This window comes from Crotalus tigris, unplaced genomic scaffold (genome assembly GCF_016545835.1).
Source record: "Crotalus tigris isolate CLP2741 ecotype Arizona unplaced genomic scaffold, ASM1654583v1 scf7180000018923.2277400, whole genome shotgun sequence".
Classification (NCBI taxonomy): Eukaryota; Metazoa; Chordata; class Lepidosauria; order Squamata; family Viperidae; genus Crotalus; species Crotalus tigris.
Window position 1 is genome coordinate 1,239,296 of NW_024097276.1, and position 12,826 is coordinate 1,252,121.

At 38.3% G+C, this 12,826-nt stretch overlaps 1 protein-coding gene across 3 annotated transcripts in view; it reads left to right on the forward strand.

The window, feature by feature from the left end:
• Positions 1 to 3,994: 3,994 nt before the first annotated feature.
• Positions 3,995 to 12,826, forward strand: part of XRN1 (5'-3' exoribonuclease 1) — a 62,301-nt gene continuing 53,469 nt past the window's right edge. For 2 of the 3 annotated variants that reach the window (XM_039357420.1, XM_039357421.1), the window contains exons 1-9: positions 3,995 to 4,893; positions 6,985 to 7,217; positions 9,242 to 9,339; positions 9,978 to 10,087; positions 10,170 to 10,280; positions 10,604 to 10,686; positions 10,847 to 10,934; positions 11,025 to 11,193; positions 12,447 to 12,514. In XM_039357420.1, the coding sequence (XP_039213354.1) occupies positions 4,819 to 4,893; positions 6,985 to 7,217; positions 9,242 to 9,339; positions 9,978 to 10,087; positions 10,170 to 10,280; positions 10,604 to 10,686; positions 10,847 to 10,934; positions 11,025 to 11,193; positions 12,447 to 12,514 (1,035 nt within the window). In that variant the 5' untranslated portion in view covers positions 3,995 to 4,818. The remainder of the gene's footprint in view (positions 4,894 to 6,984; positions 7,218 to 9,241; positions 9,340 to 9,977; positions 10,088 to 10,169; positions 10,281 to 10,603; positions 10,687 to 10,846; positions 10,935 to 11,024; positions 11,194 to 12,446; positions 12,515 to 12,826) is intronic. The other variant, XM_039357419.1, reaches the window with a different exon arrangement.

Here is a 12,826-nt window from a genome sequence, read left to right on the forward strand (position 1 = left end):
GTAGAGGGGGTTTCAGATGCCTTGATTTGTAAGCAAATCCGTGTACACTGTTCTGGCTCACAATCTGTTGATACTGAGGCCATAGACAAGTTGAACCCCTGGGGTCCTTTCCTCCATTCCCAAGGGGTCTTGGTGATATACCAATAAGTGTGACTTGGAGCAAAAGCCACCTGGCCTGTACTCGCAGCAGGCATAGCAACTTGGAATAAATATTTTTCTTCCCTCATATAATCTTTTTCCCACTCAAAGTTACCACACTTCATTCCTTGTCTATTATCATGTCCTTGTCCTATCCTTATAGCTTTACAAGTGTCAAAACACACAGACAGCTTGGTATTTCCTCTTGTGGTATTGTGGGCAACGTATCCTCCCTTAGTTTGGGCTATAGCAAATAACCCTTCTGTTCCAGTAACTCCCCCTTTATATCCATATACATAAATGTTAGCAGTAATTGGACCTACTGCTTTTGGTTCATAGCACTGCATCCCTTGGGCTGTATAACACCTAAAATATTGAGTTTGATTACATACACAAGGTTGCACTTTAGTAGCATTACATTCTGGTTTTAGAGTGTGATATAATAAGGTACTAGTAACTATATTCCCTGGCTTAGTCTTTTTAATACATTCTGTGCACTCTTGGCAGGGTCCGAACTTCGTTGTGGTCTGTTTTATAATAACAGTAGTTCTCATCTTTCTAACAGGAGGGGATAAGGAATGGACAGGCTGATGAGTCTGAACAAGTTCTTCCCATAATACTTCACGCAGCCCTTCCCATTCAGGTTGTAAATACTGACTCCTAGTATTGTTACATAGAAAGTAGAGATAATCAGTGCTTTCCCCTTCTGTGCCACAACCACTGTACCACAAGGCCTTCCCTATCCAATGGCACCTTGGGTCTCCCCTGGTTGCATTTTCACACATCTGGGTAATTCCACTCATCCACTCTCTACTTTGATTTTTACAAGTCCAAGCTGGATCTCTCTGGGTTTGCCTTGGTGTTACTTCCAGAGTCAGATTACATCCATATTGAGTAGTTTTCCAGTATTGGAACTCTCCCTTTTGATGTCACCCACCTTTTCTCCTGACCTACTTGCTGCCAGTTTGGTTGCAACTTAGATTCACACCACCAAATTTTTGGGTTCAAAGATCCAGTTCATGGGGCAGTGTTCACTCTCTTTGTCATTATAACACCGAATTTGTATCCAAGTTTCATTAGGTTCAAAGATTCTAGGCGGCTCAATCCATAATTTCCCCCAATCGCCACTATTGTCATATTCAAAAGGATATAAGTCATTGTCTTTTTAACACCAGTTTCAATGGTTCTTTTTGAAATGCTTTCCATGTTTCCGACTCCTCAAGATTAGCCTTCTTTACTCGGGTATAATGAGTCCAACCCTTTTTCTTTCGTCCAGACTGCTGTTTCAGAGGTCAGCAACACTGGAATGGTCCTTCCCACTTAGGTTGCAGTTTTTCCTCCTTTCACGTTCGGATCAGGATCCACTGTCCCACCTCAAACTTGTGGACAGGAAATTTCAAAGGGGGTGTTTAGATCAGCAAGCCTTGTTTCCTGAGATAAGACAAAGCAGAAAACAGCCCCAGTATCTAATTCTTTATAAACATGTCATTAGTTTTCATATTGTGGAATTTCCTACTTGAGATGATTTAAAATCAACTTGAATGCATTGAAATAGCCTCACCATTAGATGTTATAGAGCATTTTATGTATTTGTCTACATATCATATAACCAACCATATATTAACCATAGAAAAGTATCAATTATCCCTCCCCTAGCCATTTCTTTTATCCGTATTTACAAACACATTGCTTAGTAAAGAGCCAACAAAGGAGCGCTCACCAACTCTGCTTGAGTTTGTTTGCATACAAATCTTTATTTAAAACATAGCTCATTTATAATCCCAAAATTTTCTCAACTCCTTCGTTTTAAACAAGGGTTGAATTACCATTCCTTCAGGTCTCCTAGATATTATGTTTTTATCAGTGTGTCCTGCACACAGACATAAAAACATAAAAATAAAACTACAGTATAGGTGTATTCAAGTTCTTCTCATATTTCATTACTATAAGAATGGGTATTAAATTTCACATCCACCCCACCTTCCTCCCAAAGCAGAATTCCAAGCGGAGAAAAAAGTTAAAATGAGCAGCCCCCCCCCTTTTCTTTCTGTCTCTCACTCTTAAAGCAACACAGCCAGCTGAAAACGAAGGGGGAGGAATAGCTTTCTCTCCTTCACATGAATTTGCCATAAATTCTCTCACATTCTCCATGGAACTCTTCTCATGCAAACACTTGCTAAAACAATAAAACCTGCAGTTTAAATGGGGGAGAAACTCACTCACACACACACACACACATAGAGAGAGAGAGAGAGACAGGATCAGCATATCCATACATTCACTTCCATTCAAACTGCTTGTACAAACACTTTCACATAGGGATATTTCATTTCATACTTTCTCTTGACAAATCAATAACTATTATTATTATTTCAAGGAGCTGTTCAAAAGCCAATGAGCTCCTTTCCCTCCCCTAGTAAAAACTATCCTCTTCTTCCCACACTGAGTAAACTTGCTGTTCTCTCGCGCGTTTAGGGCAATTTTTTTTTTTTTTTTTAAAAGTGGCCCTTCATTCCACATCCAAAGCATGTTGTCTCCTTATTCTGGTATCCACCTTGAAATCCTCCAAATCCCCTTCCTCTACTCCCATTAACATACTGGTTCCTTTCATCCCCCCTATATCTTGTCTCAAAGGGACTCTTCTTATCCCCAAACTCTCTTCTAGGAGGTTTTTCCTGCTTCATTACTTGCTGTTCTGTTGCTACCATCATCTGTCACCCAAATTAGCACATAATCTAATTCATTATCTAAACTCTTACATTTCTTTTTCTTCACATAGTTATATAAATTGTGACACTGAAAATAATCTGTGGAGCCATTCCTTGGCCACTCCACATTATCGTCCTCCCACCAAACAAAACAACATAAATTGACCATATCTTCTTTATTCAACCCCAACCTCAAAATCTCCCGGTTATAGGGCGGGGATCCCCATCCAGCCAATATTTTGCCCAAAGGGCCATTCGGGTCAATTTTAAGTTTGGGGTTTTTACGGATCCTTTTAACACACTTTTTCCCCGGATTGGTCGACCCTGTATTGCCCCCCATTTCTTTTATGGGTGCTCAGCCTATCTTGAGTATGTGCGCCTGTGTCCCTCCCAGCAACTCCTTCCAGTTCCACACGTCACCGTCTCCGGATATTCAATAATATCCCCCTCACTCACTCCGTCCTGCAGACCTCCCCGAGGTCCCTCAAAAGGACTTCCACCCGGCCCCGTTGCCAGTTCTCACATCCACACACTCTATCCCGACCGCCCTGGACTCTTGTGTTCTGGTGTTTTCAAACCAGTACTCACCAGGGTCTGCGCGCAGATGTTACCCGGTCTGTCTTCAGGCTGTTCCGCACTTTATTCACCCTTCTCCTAATACTCGTCTTTATTAAAATTTTACGGGTTTTCCAAGAGCTCCGCAGTCCTCTGGGTGGTTCCCCTCCTTTCAAAAGGAAAGGGGTGCACCTAAGGAGGACCCCTCAGAGTCCCAGCGCAGATTGGATCCCGGTCGAGCCCCCAATTTGTTTGTAGAATTCCTTGAAAGAAATTCAGAGACGAGGTTCGGAGTAGCAGAATAAAGTTTCTTTTATTATCAAAGTTGAGTTTAGTAAAAGAAAACGGTTTGCAAAGCGTGGTGAAACTTTAACCATGCACTCACAAGAGTTGCAGGGAAAAGCCACACCTCCTACAGAAGCTAACAGCAGTTATACCCCTCCCTATCTCCTCCTATACCTACGTCAGCTATTCCTGACGTGGCAGGTCACAAACCTATCAGACGACACAATTATCCTACCTTACCTCCTACTTTACCATATATGGGTATTCTTTTGTTTTCTACATGTGGACATTCCATTCCATACCTAGTTCCAGGCACGTACTCAGGTTTTCCCGCACATGCTCAATGAGCCTGTTGCTGAGTAGAAAATTTTAAACTTTTCTAGAACCTTCCCATTCACCAATAACCAGTTACATGACACTCAACACCCAACCAGAGTCAGATAGTTGTGAAAACACCCATTTTCCCATCAGTTCAATAGTACAGCAACCAGCCTCACCTCTCCTGCTTCTTCTCTACCAATCCCTCCCCCAGCTAGGGCCAGAAAGACCCTCCCATTTCTACCTTCCTCTACTTGCCAACTTCATATCTAGTATACTATATATTGATTGCTGCTAGTTAGGTGCCGATTTCCTGGCATATTAAGAGAAGAACGCTTAAATGTTTCATCCCAAATCCATTTCCTATTTAGTTTGATTTTATCTATTCGCTCCCTTGATGCTGGTCGTCCTTTCATTCCACTTTTTCCCAGTCCTATTATGGACTTTTCAAGGGAATACTTTTAAAACAGTCCTCTGTCCTCCTGTCTACTGGCAGCGTAGGAACCGAAAAAGTTACTTTCGCCTCTTTTTCTCTTCCATCACCTGCCACCATCGTAACAATGGGAAACTTCGGGCGACACAGGATGATACCAAACCTGCAATTCTCATGACGTCCGATAAGAAGCGTGCGCAGTCGCTGCCAGCCGCCTTTAATTTCCGACGCCGAGTCGTCCGTTCTGTTGAGGCCCGCTCTATGGTTTGGGGCCTTGGCGGAAGGAAGCGTTTTGCCCAAGAGGGAAGGTGGCAAAGGAGATTGTTTAGGTCCGAGTGAGCTGCGGGAGATAGCTAAGAGAAAGGGCAGAAGCCGGCCGCTATGGGGGTGCCGAAGTTTTATCGGTGGGTCTCGGAGCGGTATCCTTGCCTCAGTCAGGTGGTGAAGGAGCACCAGGTGAGCAGCTGTGGCTTGCGCTTCCCTGTTCTGGAGAGGGAAGCTGAGAGGCTGCCCAGTCTTCGCACCGGGGCGATTATCTTTTTTTCCTCGTGAGGGGCCTCTAGTGTGACGGACACGTCTGGCAATAAAGCCGCGCCTGCCTCTGGAATTGTTGCGCGGATCCCCACCTGGAAAGCTCTGTGGTGGAGTTACCATTTTGGAGTCTTTCTTTTTTTGGCCCGGCTAAGAATTTTAGGCCGCTTAATCTTTTTTTCAGGGGAGGGGAAATTGGAGAACAGGAATGTGCCCGAGAGAAAAGCTACAAGTTTCCTAACTGACCTTTAACCGAGAATGTCAGCTGCTGTTTCTCATTTAGAAACAAACCCGAGTCTGGAAAGAGTTTTATGAAACTCCGAGCGACGTTGTAGTTTCATTTTGTGTGGAAAGCCGCGGAGAAGAGAGTGGCTTATTTGTAGCTGTCTGGAGCCTGGCAATTTATTTTCAGTTCTGCTTCATGATGTAGTAGAAAAACCTCTCCACATCATTAGAAATATTCTTTTTCCTTTTTAGCCCAAAGAGATTACATCTACTCTTATTAGTATTGTTTTAAAATTTAAATCGGATATATACATCGCATCCTGGTGTACTTTATCTTTTTAATAGAGTCAAGGAAGAACATGAGTAGATTGATGGAAATGTGCGATATGTTGGGAAAATGTAGCATTTCTCGTGTCTATTACATTTAAAAATGCAATACAGTTTCTTTTATACTGGCCAACAACTGAAAGACATACAAAGAATTACAAAGAATAATAATAGAAGTGATTATGCTGAGAAAGAGGGAAACAATACTATAGTCCTAACTAGCACAATTACACAAATAATCATATGAAATTCCTATTGACCCACAGTTTAGGAACAGTTTGCATTGAGTATAAGCCATAATACTATTAATTGATTTTGGCTTAAGAGTACTGTGTGAATTTAAGTGCAGTATCATAAATTGCAATATTATCAGTTATTACTTGCTTTGTAGCTTGACATTCTTTTCCTGAGGGCATTTCAGTTAAACAGTCCTGTTTTAAATCAATATAAAATGCTAAATTAAAGATAGTGCACTTTATTTCAGAGAAATATTGTTTCTAAAATAGCCATTGTAGTTTGTAACATGATTTTTATACACCCCTAGTGCTAGTAGATAATTAGTTTACATATTCATTTTTGTCAGTTTTATTATGCCAATACAGAATAAAAATAATGTTGAATTTCTGGATAAAAATTCTTTTTAAAAGTACAGTTCTAAATGGAAATATTGTGCAGACTTATTTTGCTTTTTTTCTATTGATTTTCATTCAAGTACAGGTAGTTCTTGATTTATAACAGTTCACTTATTGACCGTTCAAAGTTACAATGACACTGAAAAAAGTTACACAGTTATGACTGTTGTAGCATCCCCACGGTCATGTGATTTAGGTTCGGATGCTTGACAATTGACTCAGATTTATGATAATTGCAGTGTCCTTGACACTCTTTCACAAGGCCCTGAAGGCCTGGGCTTGCCAACTAGTATGGGAAACCCAAAGTGGGATGGAGCCCATTAAGTGGTTTGTTGTTGCTTGGGAGAGTGGGGGTTATTGTTTTTACTCTTTTTATATTAGGTTTTTTTTATTGTTTGTAAGATACCTGGGGTCACTCAAAGTGAGTGAGCAGCCGTATAAATAAATAAATAAATAAATAAATAAATAAATAAATAAATAAATATGGACCTATGTAATGCCCTTTATAAAAGTTTATGGCATTATTAAAATATGAAAGTTTAGAATTAAAGCTAATGTAATCACTACAGAATCATTGTTAATGTTAAAAAGACTTCCTTATTTTTAGCAGTTTATGAATTTTATTTTTAATCTGAAAACTTTCATGGAAGACAGGATATATGTGTCTATGGAATTTATGTGACCTCTTATAAGCAGAGTATGTTGAATATTAGCATATGTGTTTTCCAAATATATAAAATGAAATTAGATAATGCAAGGTACAATTTTTGTAAAAGAAATATAACAAAACTTGTCTTTATAAAACAACTTCTATATTTAATGTGTTTCCTAGATTCCAGAATTTGACAATTTATATTTGGACATGAATGGCATTATTCATCAATGTTCACATCCCAATGATGATGATGTTCATTTTCGAATCTCTGAAGATAAGATCTTTGCTGATATATTTCACTATTTAGAAGTTTTGTTTCGCATTATTAAACCAAGAAAAGTTTTTTTTATGGCAGTTGATGGAGTTGCTCCAAGAGCAAAAATGAACCAGCAACGTGGCAGACGTTTTAGGTATGTACGTAAAATGGGTTTTTGATTTATTGTTTGTTTTCTCTATTTTCTTTGTACTTCCTGCATATTGGATATAATATGCTTGTTTCTTCATATCTCTTATGATTATTCATAGGAGTGAATGTAGGATTGCTCATTCGAAGCTATTTTCTTTTTATCTGGAAAAACTATGGAACTCTAGAAATGTTTCCTGCTCTTGGTAACAAACTGACTTCCATGACCATTGGTCCAAAGGGAAACCCAAGAGGGAATAAGTGGTGCTGGCTTCAAACCAATCATTCTTACTGAAGGGAAGCCATGTGGGGAGACTGAACAGAGGCGGTCCTTGCTTACTGACTATTGAACTCAGTCTGGGATGTTCAAAGTTATAGTAATGCTGAAAAATTAGACTTACAACTGGTCTTCAAAGTTGCTACCATTGCAGTCACGTGATCATAATGCAGTTGCTTGGTAAGGTGTGCATTTACAAGAGGTGCACAGTCACATGATCCCCATTTGCAAACTTCACAGCCAGCTTTTGACAAGTGAAATCAATGGGGAATCCGGCAGGAAGTTGCAAGTTGTAGTCATATGACATCATATTTTATGACCTGCAATGATTCACTTAATGCAGGGGTGTAAAACTGCCGGCCCACGGGCTGCTTGCATCATATGGAGGCTGCGCCCACCCCAGCTCCGGCAATGCAAAAAAAGTCATGATATGTCGCGACACATCACGTGATGCAGCGACTTTGACATCTATGACTTAATGACTGCATATGTCTGCATGGGCATGTGACATTTCAGTTTGCAACTACACTGAATCATCAAGTATTTTCATCCAGTCATTTTTCATGTTTTATTATTGTGTTAGAGTATGCACTTTTTTAGAATTTCATGGCCAACTTTCCAAAATGCAGGTTAGGAAAATGGAAACCTGATATAGTTTAATTTATGTTATTGTCTGAATAAAACCAGTTTCATTTATTAAATACAATTAGTGTATAATTATGTCCTAATTATATGTTAAATTCTGCTATATGTTATATTAGAATGACAATTTCAGATTTCTGGGGATGCATACACTTCTGAACTTTCAAAATAGTTGTGCCTTTATAAACTGTGGTATGCCTTTCTTAGTCTAATATAGGAAAGCGGGTAGATTGTCTATTTCGTCTTTGTCAGAAAGATTCTTTAAGTGTTTTCATCAGATAGCTGCTAAGCAATCTCCAGGATTGCTCTCAATTCAGGGGGAGATGTTGGACTTGTTTCACAACTGCTTGGATGATCTTATCTGTCCATAGATTCAGTGTTGCCAATAATATAATAATAGAAGTTGCTTAAAAATGCAGCTAAGAAAATAAACCCAAACTATTTTCCAGAGAACCTAGGATCAGAAGTAATAACATTAGGAAACACTTCCTAACGATAAGATCTTCCTTTAGAGGTTGTGGGTGCTTTTGTTTCAGTAGCTTTTAAAGAGATCCTCTCGTAAGTGGTTTAAATTATTTTCTTACTCATTGCAGGGAGTTGAACTAAATAACTTTTGTGGTCTCTTCCAACTTTATAGAAAAGTTATCACAACTTAGGCTTATTCAGTTCTATAGAAGATTAACAAAACTCTTGTGACTTAGATTGTGTTTATTCTAGGGGTTCTCAACCCCCAGTCCAAGTAAGCAGTGGGCAAGCGTGTGAGCACGCGAAGCTCCATTTGCACAGGCATTGGGCATGCACACAAAACCATCCCCTCTTCCCTGCTTCTACTGCCGGTCTGCAAAGCTGGAAAGGTTGGGGACCACTGTTCTATTCCATGCAACTTTATAGCTATACAGTAATGAAAATTAAATAATATAAAACTTTCATTAAATTTATTTTGCTAATGAAACTATATATGTGAGAAAGTGTTGGCATGGGTATTCTGCCTGCAAAGACTATCTGCAATCTGAAGATATTTCTACCATAATCTCTACAGAATTGTTGTGAGATTGTAATACATATGTAGCTATCAGATTATTTCAGCACTAAAGTACAAAGTGTTGTTATAGGTCAGCAAGGGAAGCAGAAGACAAAATTAAGAAGGCGTTAGAAAAAGGAGAAACTCTTCCAACTGAATCCAGATTTGATTCTAATTGCATTACACCAGGTAGGGATTTTTGTTATTTTGCTACATTATTTTGAACTTCTTCATTTTGTATTTCTTATTTTTATGTGATTTTCAAATATATCAGCCGCAGAAATCAAACTAAACATTTACAGAATGCCCTCTCTCCTACCCCTATTCTCATATCATAGTATTAAAGATACAACATGAATTGCAGGCTATATTTTATTCTTATTCATTCTTTACTGTTTCTTCTGTTCAATTAAGTACTTCCATCTTACATTAAAACCAATTAATAAACGATTTCCCAATTTTACACATATATGGATTCTGTCTGTTTCTGAATGATCTGAAAGTTTTATACTCCACCATTACGTTCTGTCTGACTAAACTTATTTTTTTCTGACTAAGGAGATTTCTAATGGAGGAGATGTAGTCCCAGGTTTGTGAGGCTGTATTTCCTGAAATCAGAAAACAGTTGAAATAATGTAATAGAGATGTTTATGTTTAACCTCAAAATTTGTTTTATACTTGTGTACATGTTTAACATAATTTCCAATATTAGTGCTGTTGAAAATTGTGAAATCTTTTTTAAAGAAATACATGTTTCCATGATACTTGAAAAAATATTTTTGAGATTTTAGTGAATGAGTGTGTAACTTTTAGATTTCTGTTATTAGGGACAGAATTCATGGCCAGGTTGCACGAACACCTGAAGTATTTTGTAAATATGAAGATTTCCACAGACAAATCTTGGCAAGGCATAACTGTCTACTTATCAGGCCATGAGGTTATTTTTTACTTTTATAACACTTCTTAAATTAATAGTTATTAATTCAACATTTATTAATTTGTTTTTTCTTTTCATTCAGACACCAGGAGAAGGAGAACATAAAATTATGGAATTTATTAGATCAGAAAAAGCAAAGCCTGACCATGATCCAAACACAAGGCACTGTCTCTATGGTTTAGATGCTGACTTGGTACGTTTACATGTAAACATGATTTACTTAAAAACAAATAAGATTCTTGACTATAAATGCCAATAGTAATGGTAAAAGAATCTCTTTAGACTGCAAAGATTTTTTTACACACAAGATTCTTACTGGTTTGCCTTATGTTTTGTAGGGTTGTATGCATTATGCAAGCAGTTTGTTTTGTAGTATGCTATCCATTGTGGAAAGGGGCAATGTTATTCTCATGGATGTCAATGAGATATTTTGATATCGGTATAATATGCTGCTAGAATAACTCACTATTGATCATTTTTAAATGATTGATTCTATTAAATTACTTTTTTTAATAGATAATACTTGGGCTGACAAGTCATGAGCCACACTTCTCCCTTTTAAGAGAAGAGGTCAGGTTTGGTGGCAAAAAATCACAAAGGTAATCTGCTGCAAAAATTGTTAAAATGACAGCAAAGGAAGTTAAACAAAATTGCTAAATAACCAAAAACACTGTATTTATTCAGTGTTAAACATTCACATTTTAATCTATGAAATGTAACATTTTAATTAGCTTACTGAACTGTATTAATAATTTACAGAGCAAGTGCCCCAGAAGAAACCACTTTTCATCTTTTGCACTTGTCATTAATGAGAGAATATATTGACTATGAATTTTCACCAGTTAAAGTAAGTATGAGTGGACTTGCTAAAGGTTATTGAATGTTGCTAGAGGTTTACACTTTTCATTAATTAATTATTTGTGTCAACATTTATCAGGACAAGATTTCGTTTCCATATGAAATTGAAAGAATAATAGATGACTGGATTTTAATGGGCTTTCTTGTTGGAAATGATTTTATTCCTCATCTACCTCATTTTCATATTAACCATGATGCATTGCCGCTGCTTTATAGGACATACATGACTACATTGCCTGAACTTGGAGGTAAGCTATCTCACATAGTTACTGCAAGATGGTCTTGCAGTAGGCCCTGCTAGAGAGTAAAAGATAGAATGGGAAAGAAAATAATTATCATAGTCTGTACTCATGCTGGTAAATGCATTTTTTCCTTCCATTATGTAGATTGGGTCCTGTAGAAAATACTGGTAGCCCTTGACTGACTATCATATTTGGCTCTGAAATCTTGATTGTCGGGCAAAGGGGACATTAAACGGCATGCCAGTGTGACCCCTTCACTCAACAATTATAATCCCAGCATTCCCAAGTTGTCGTTAAGCAAGTGCCTCAGGGGATAGAGGAGTCTCTGGTAGGCTTGGCACAGACTACACATGAGCTGGAATGGTGGCTGCAGTGTGGTTCAAAGCTGCAGTTGCCCCATCCTGGTCCTGCATTTATTGGCAGAAGTGCCTGGCTTGGGCCTAAAGCAGAGGTCCGGAGCCTAGAGCAGTTTTGACCAGCTGCCACTTCTCTAGGTCTATACATCGCTGAGGAAAGCCACTTAATTCCCTACACCCATTTCCCCTCTGATCTAGTCTCCCTGCATAGTGGCACGTGACTGTAGTGCTTGGCATGAGCCTAAAATAAAGAACTGGCTCTGAGTCAGTTTTGGTAAAGAAGGTCTGGTGTGACAAGCTTTGGATAGGCTCTCAGGCCTTTCAACAAGAGTAGAAAAGTACCTGAAGGTCAGCGGTATTAGGCAAAGACTACCTGTAAGGAAGCTGGCCTTAAGGAACATAAGCATGTTGCCAAGGCAAAAAGAAAAAAAAAATAAAACATTAAGTTCAAAACATCCAGATAATACTGGAAGCGGCTCAAATAGGCACTTAACTAATTCACTTAACTTTAAGAAGGAAGAACACCAACTTTGATGATTCTGCTGGTATATAGCTAGTCTCAATAAAAGTAAAAAGCCTTCTTGTGGAGCTGATTTTTTTTGACCTGGTCTACCTAGTAAATAATGATTTGCATTCACTTGTATTTCACTGGCACTGGAGGAGAAAGTGATATTGTGCCCCTTTTAACAATACCTCCCATGCTTTTCCAATCTGATCTAAATAAGAGTGGAGGGCTGCAGTGAAAAAAAGGCATCTGTGTTTATTAGTATGCTACCCCCATTCTTCAAATAGAAGTCCCACAATTCATTGAACAGAAGGAATGTATAGATCATTTTTTTTAATAGTATCGGGCTGGAAACACAGCTCATAGTTGTAAATATAAATCATTTTTTTGTTTCTTAGGTTATATAAATGAAAGTGGGCACCTCAACTTGCTCCGTTTTGAGAAATATCTTATAAAATTGTCAGATGTAAGTATGTATTCTTTGTACTGCATAAAATTAAAGCAATAGCATTAGAATTCATTAAGAAAGGAACTTCTCAACTCAACTCTTGAAAAAGTTTTGGTTAAGTATTTTTATAATATCTGCCTAATTGCTATCTATGGTGCTTTATACATTTCCGAGCTGCACTAGAATCTGACTGAACTCATTCTGATATTTCATGCCTAGAACCCTCTCTCTTTTAGCTTAAGTGTAATCCAGAAAGAGGAGTCCAAATGACACCTTGTGTTAGGTGAGTGATCTGCAAGTATTCAGGGGATCAGTCTTGATGGAAAATAA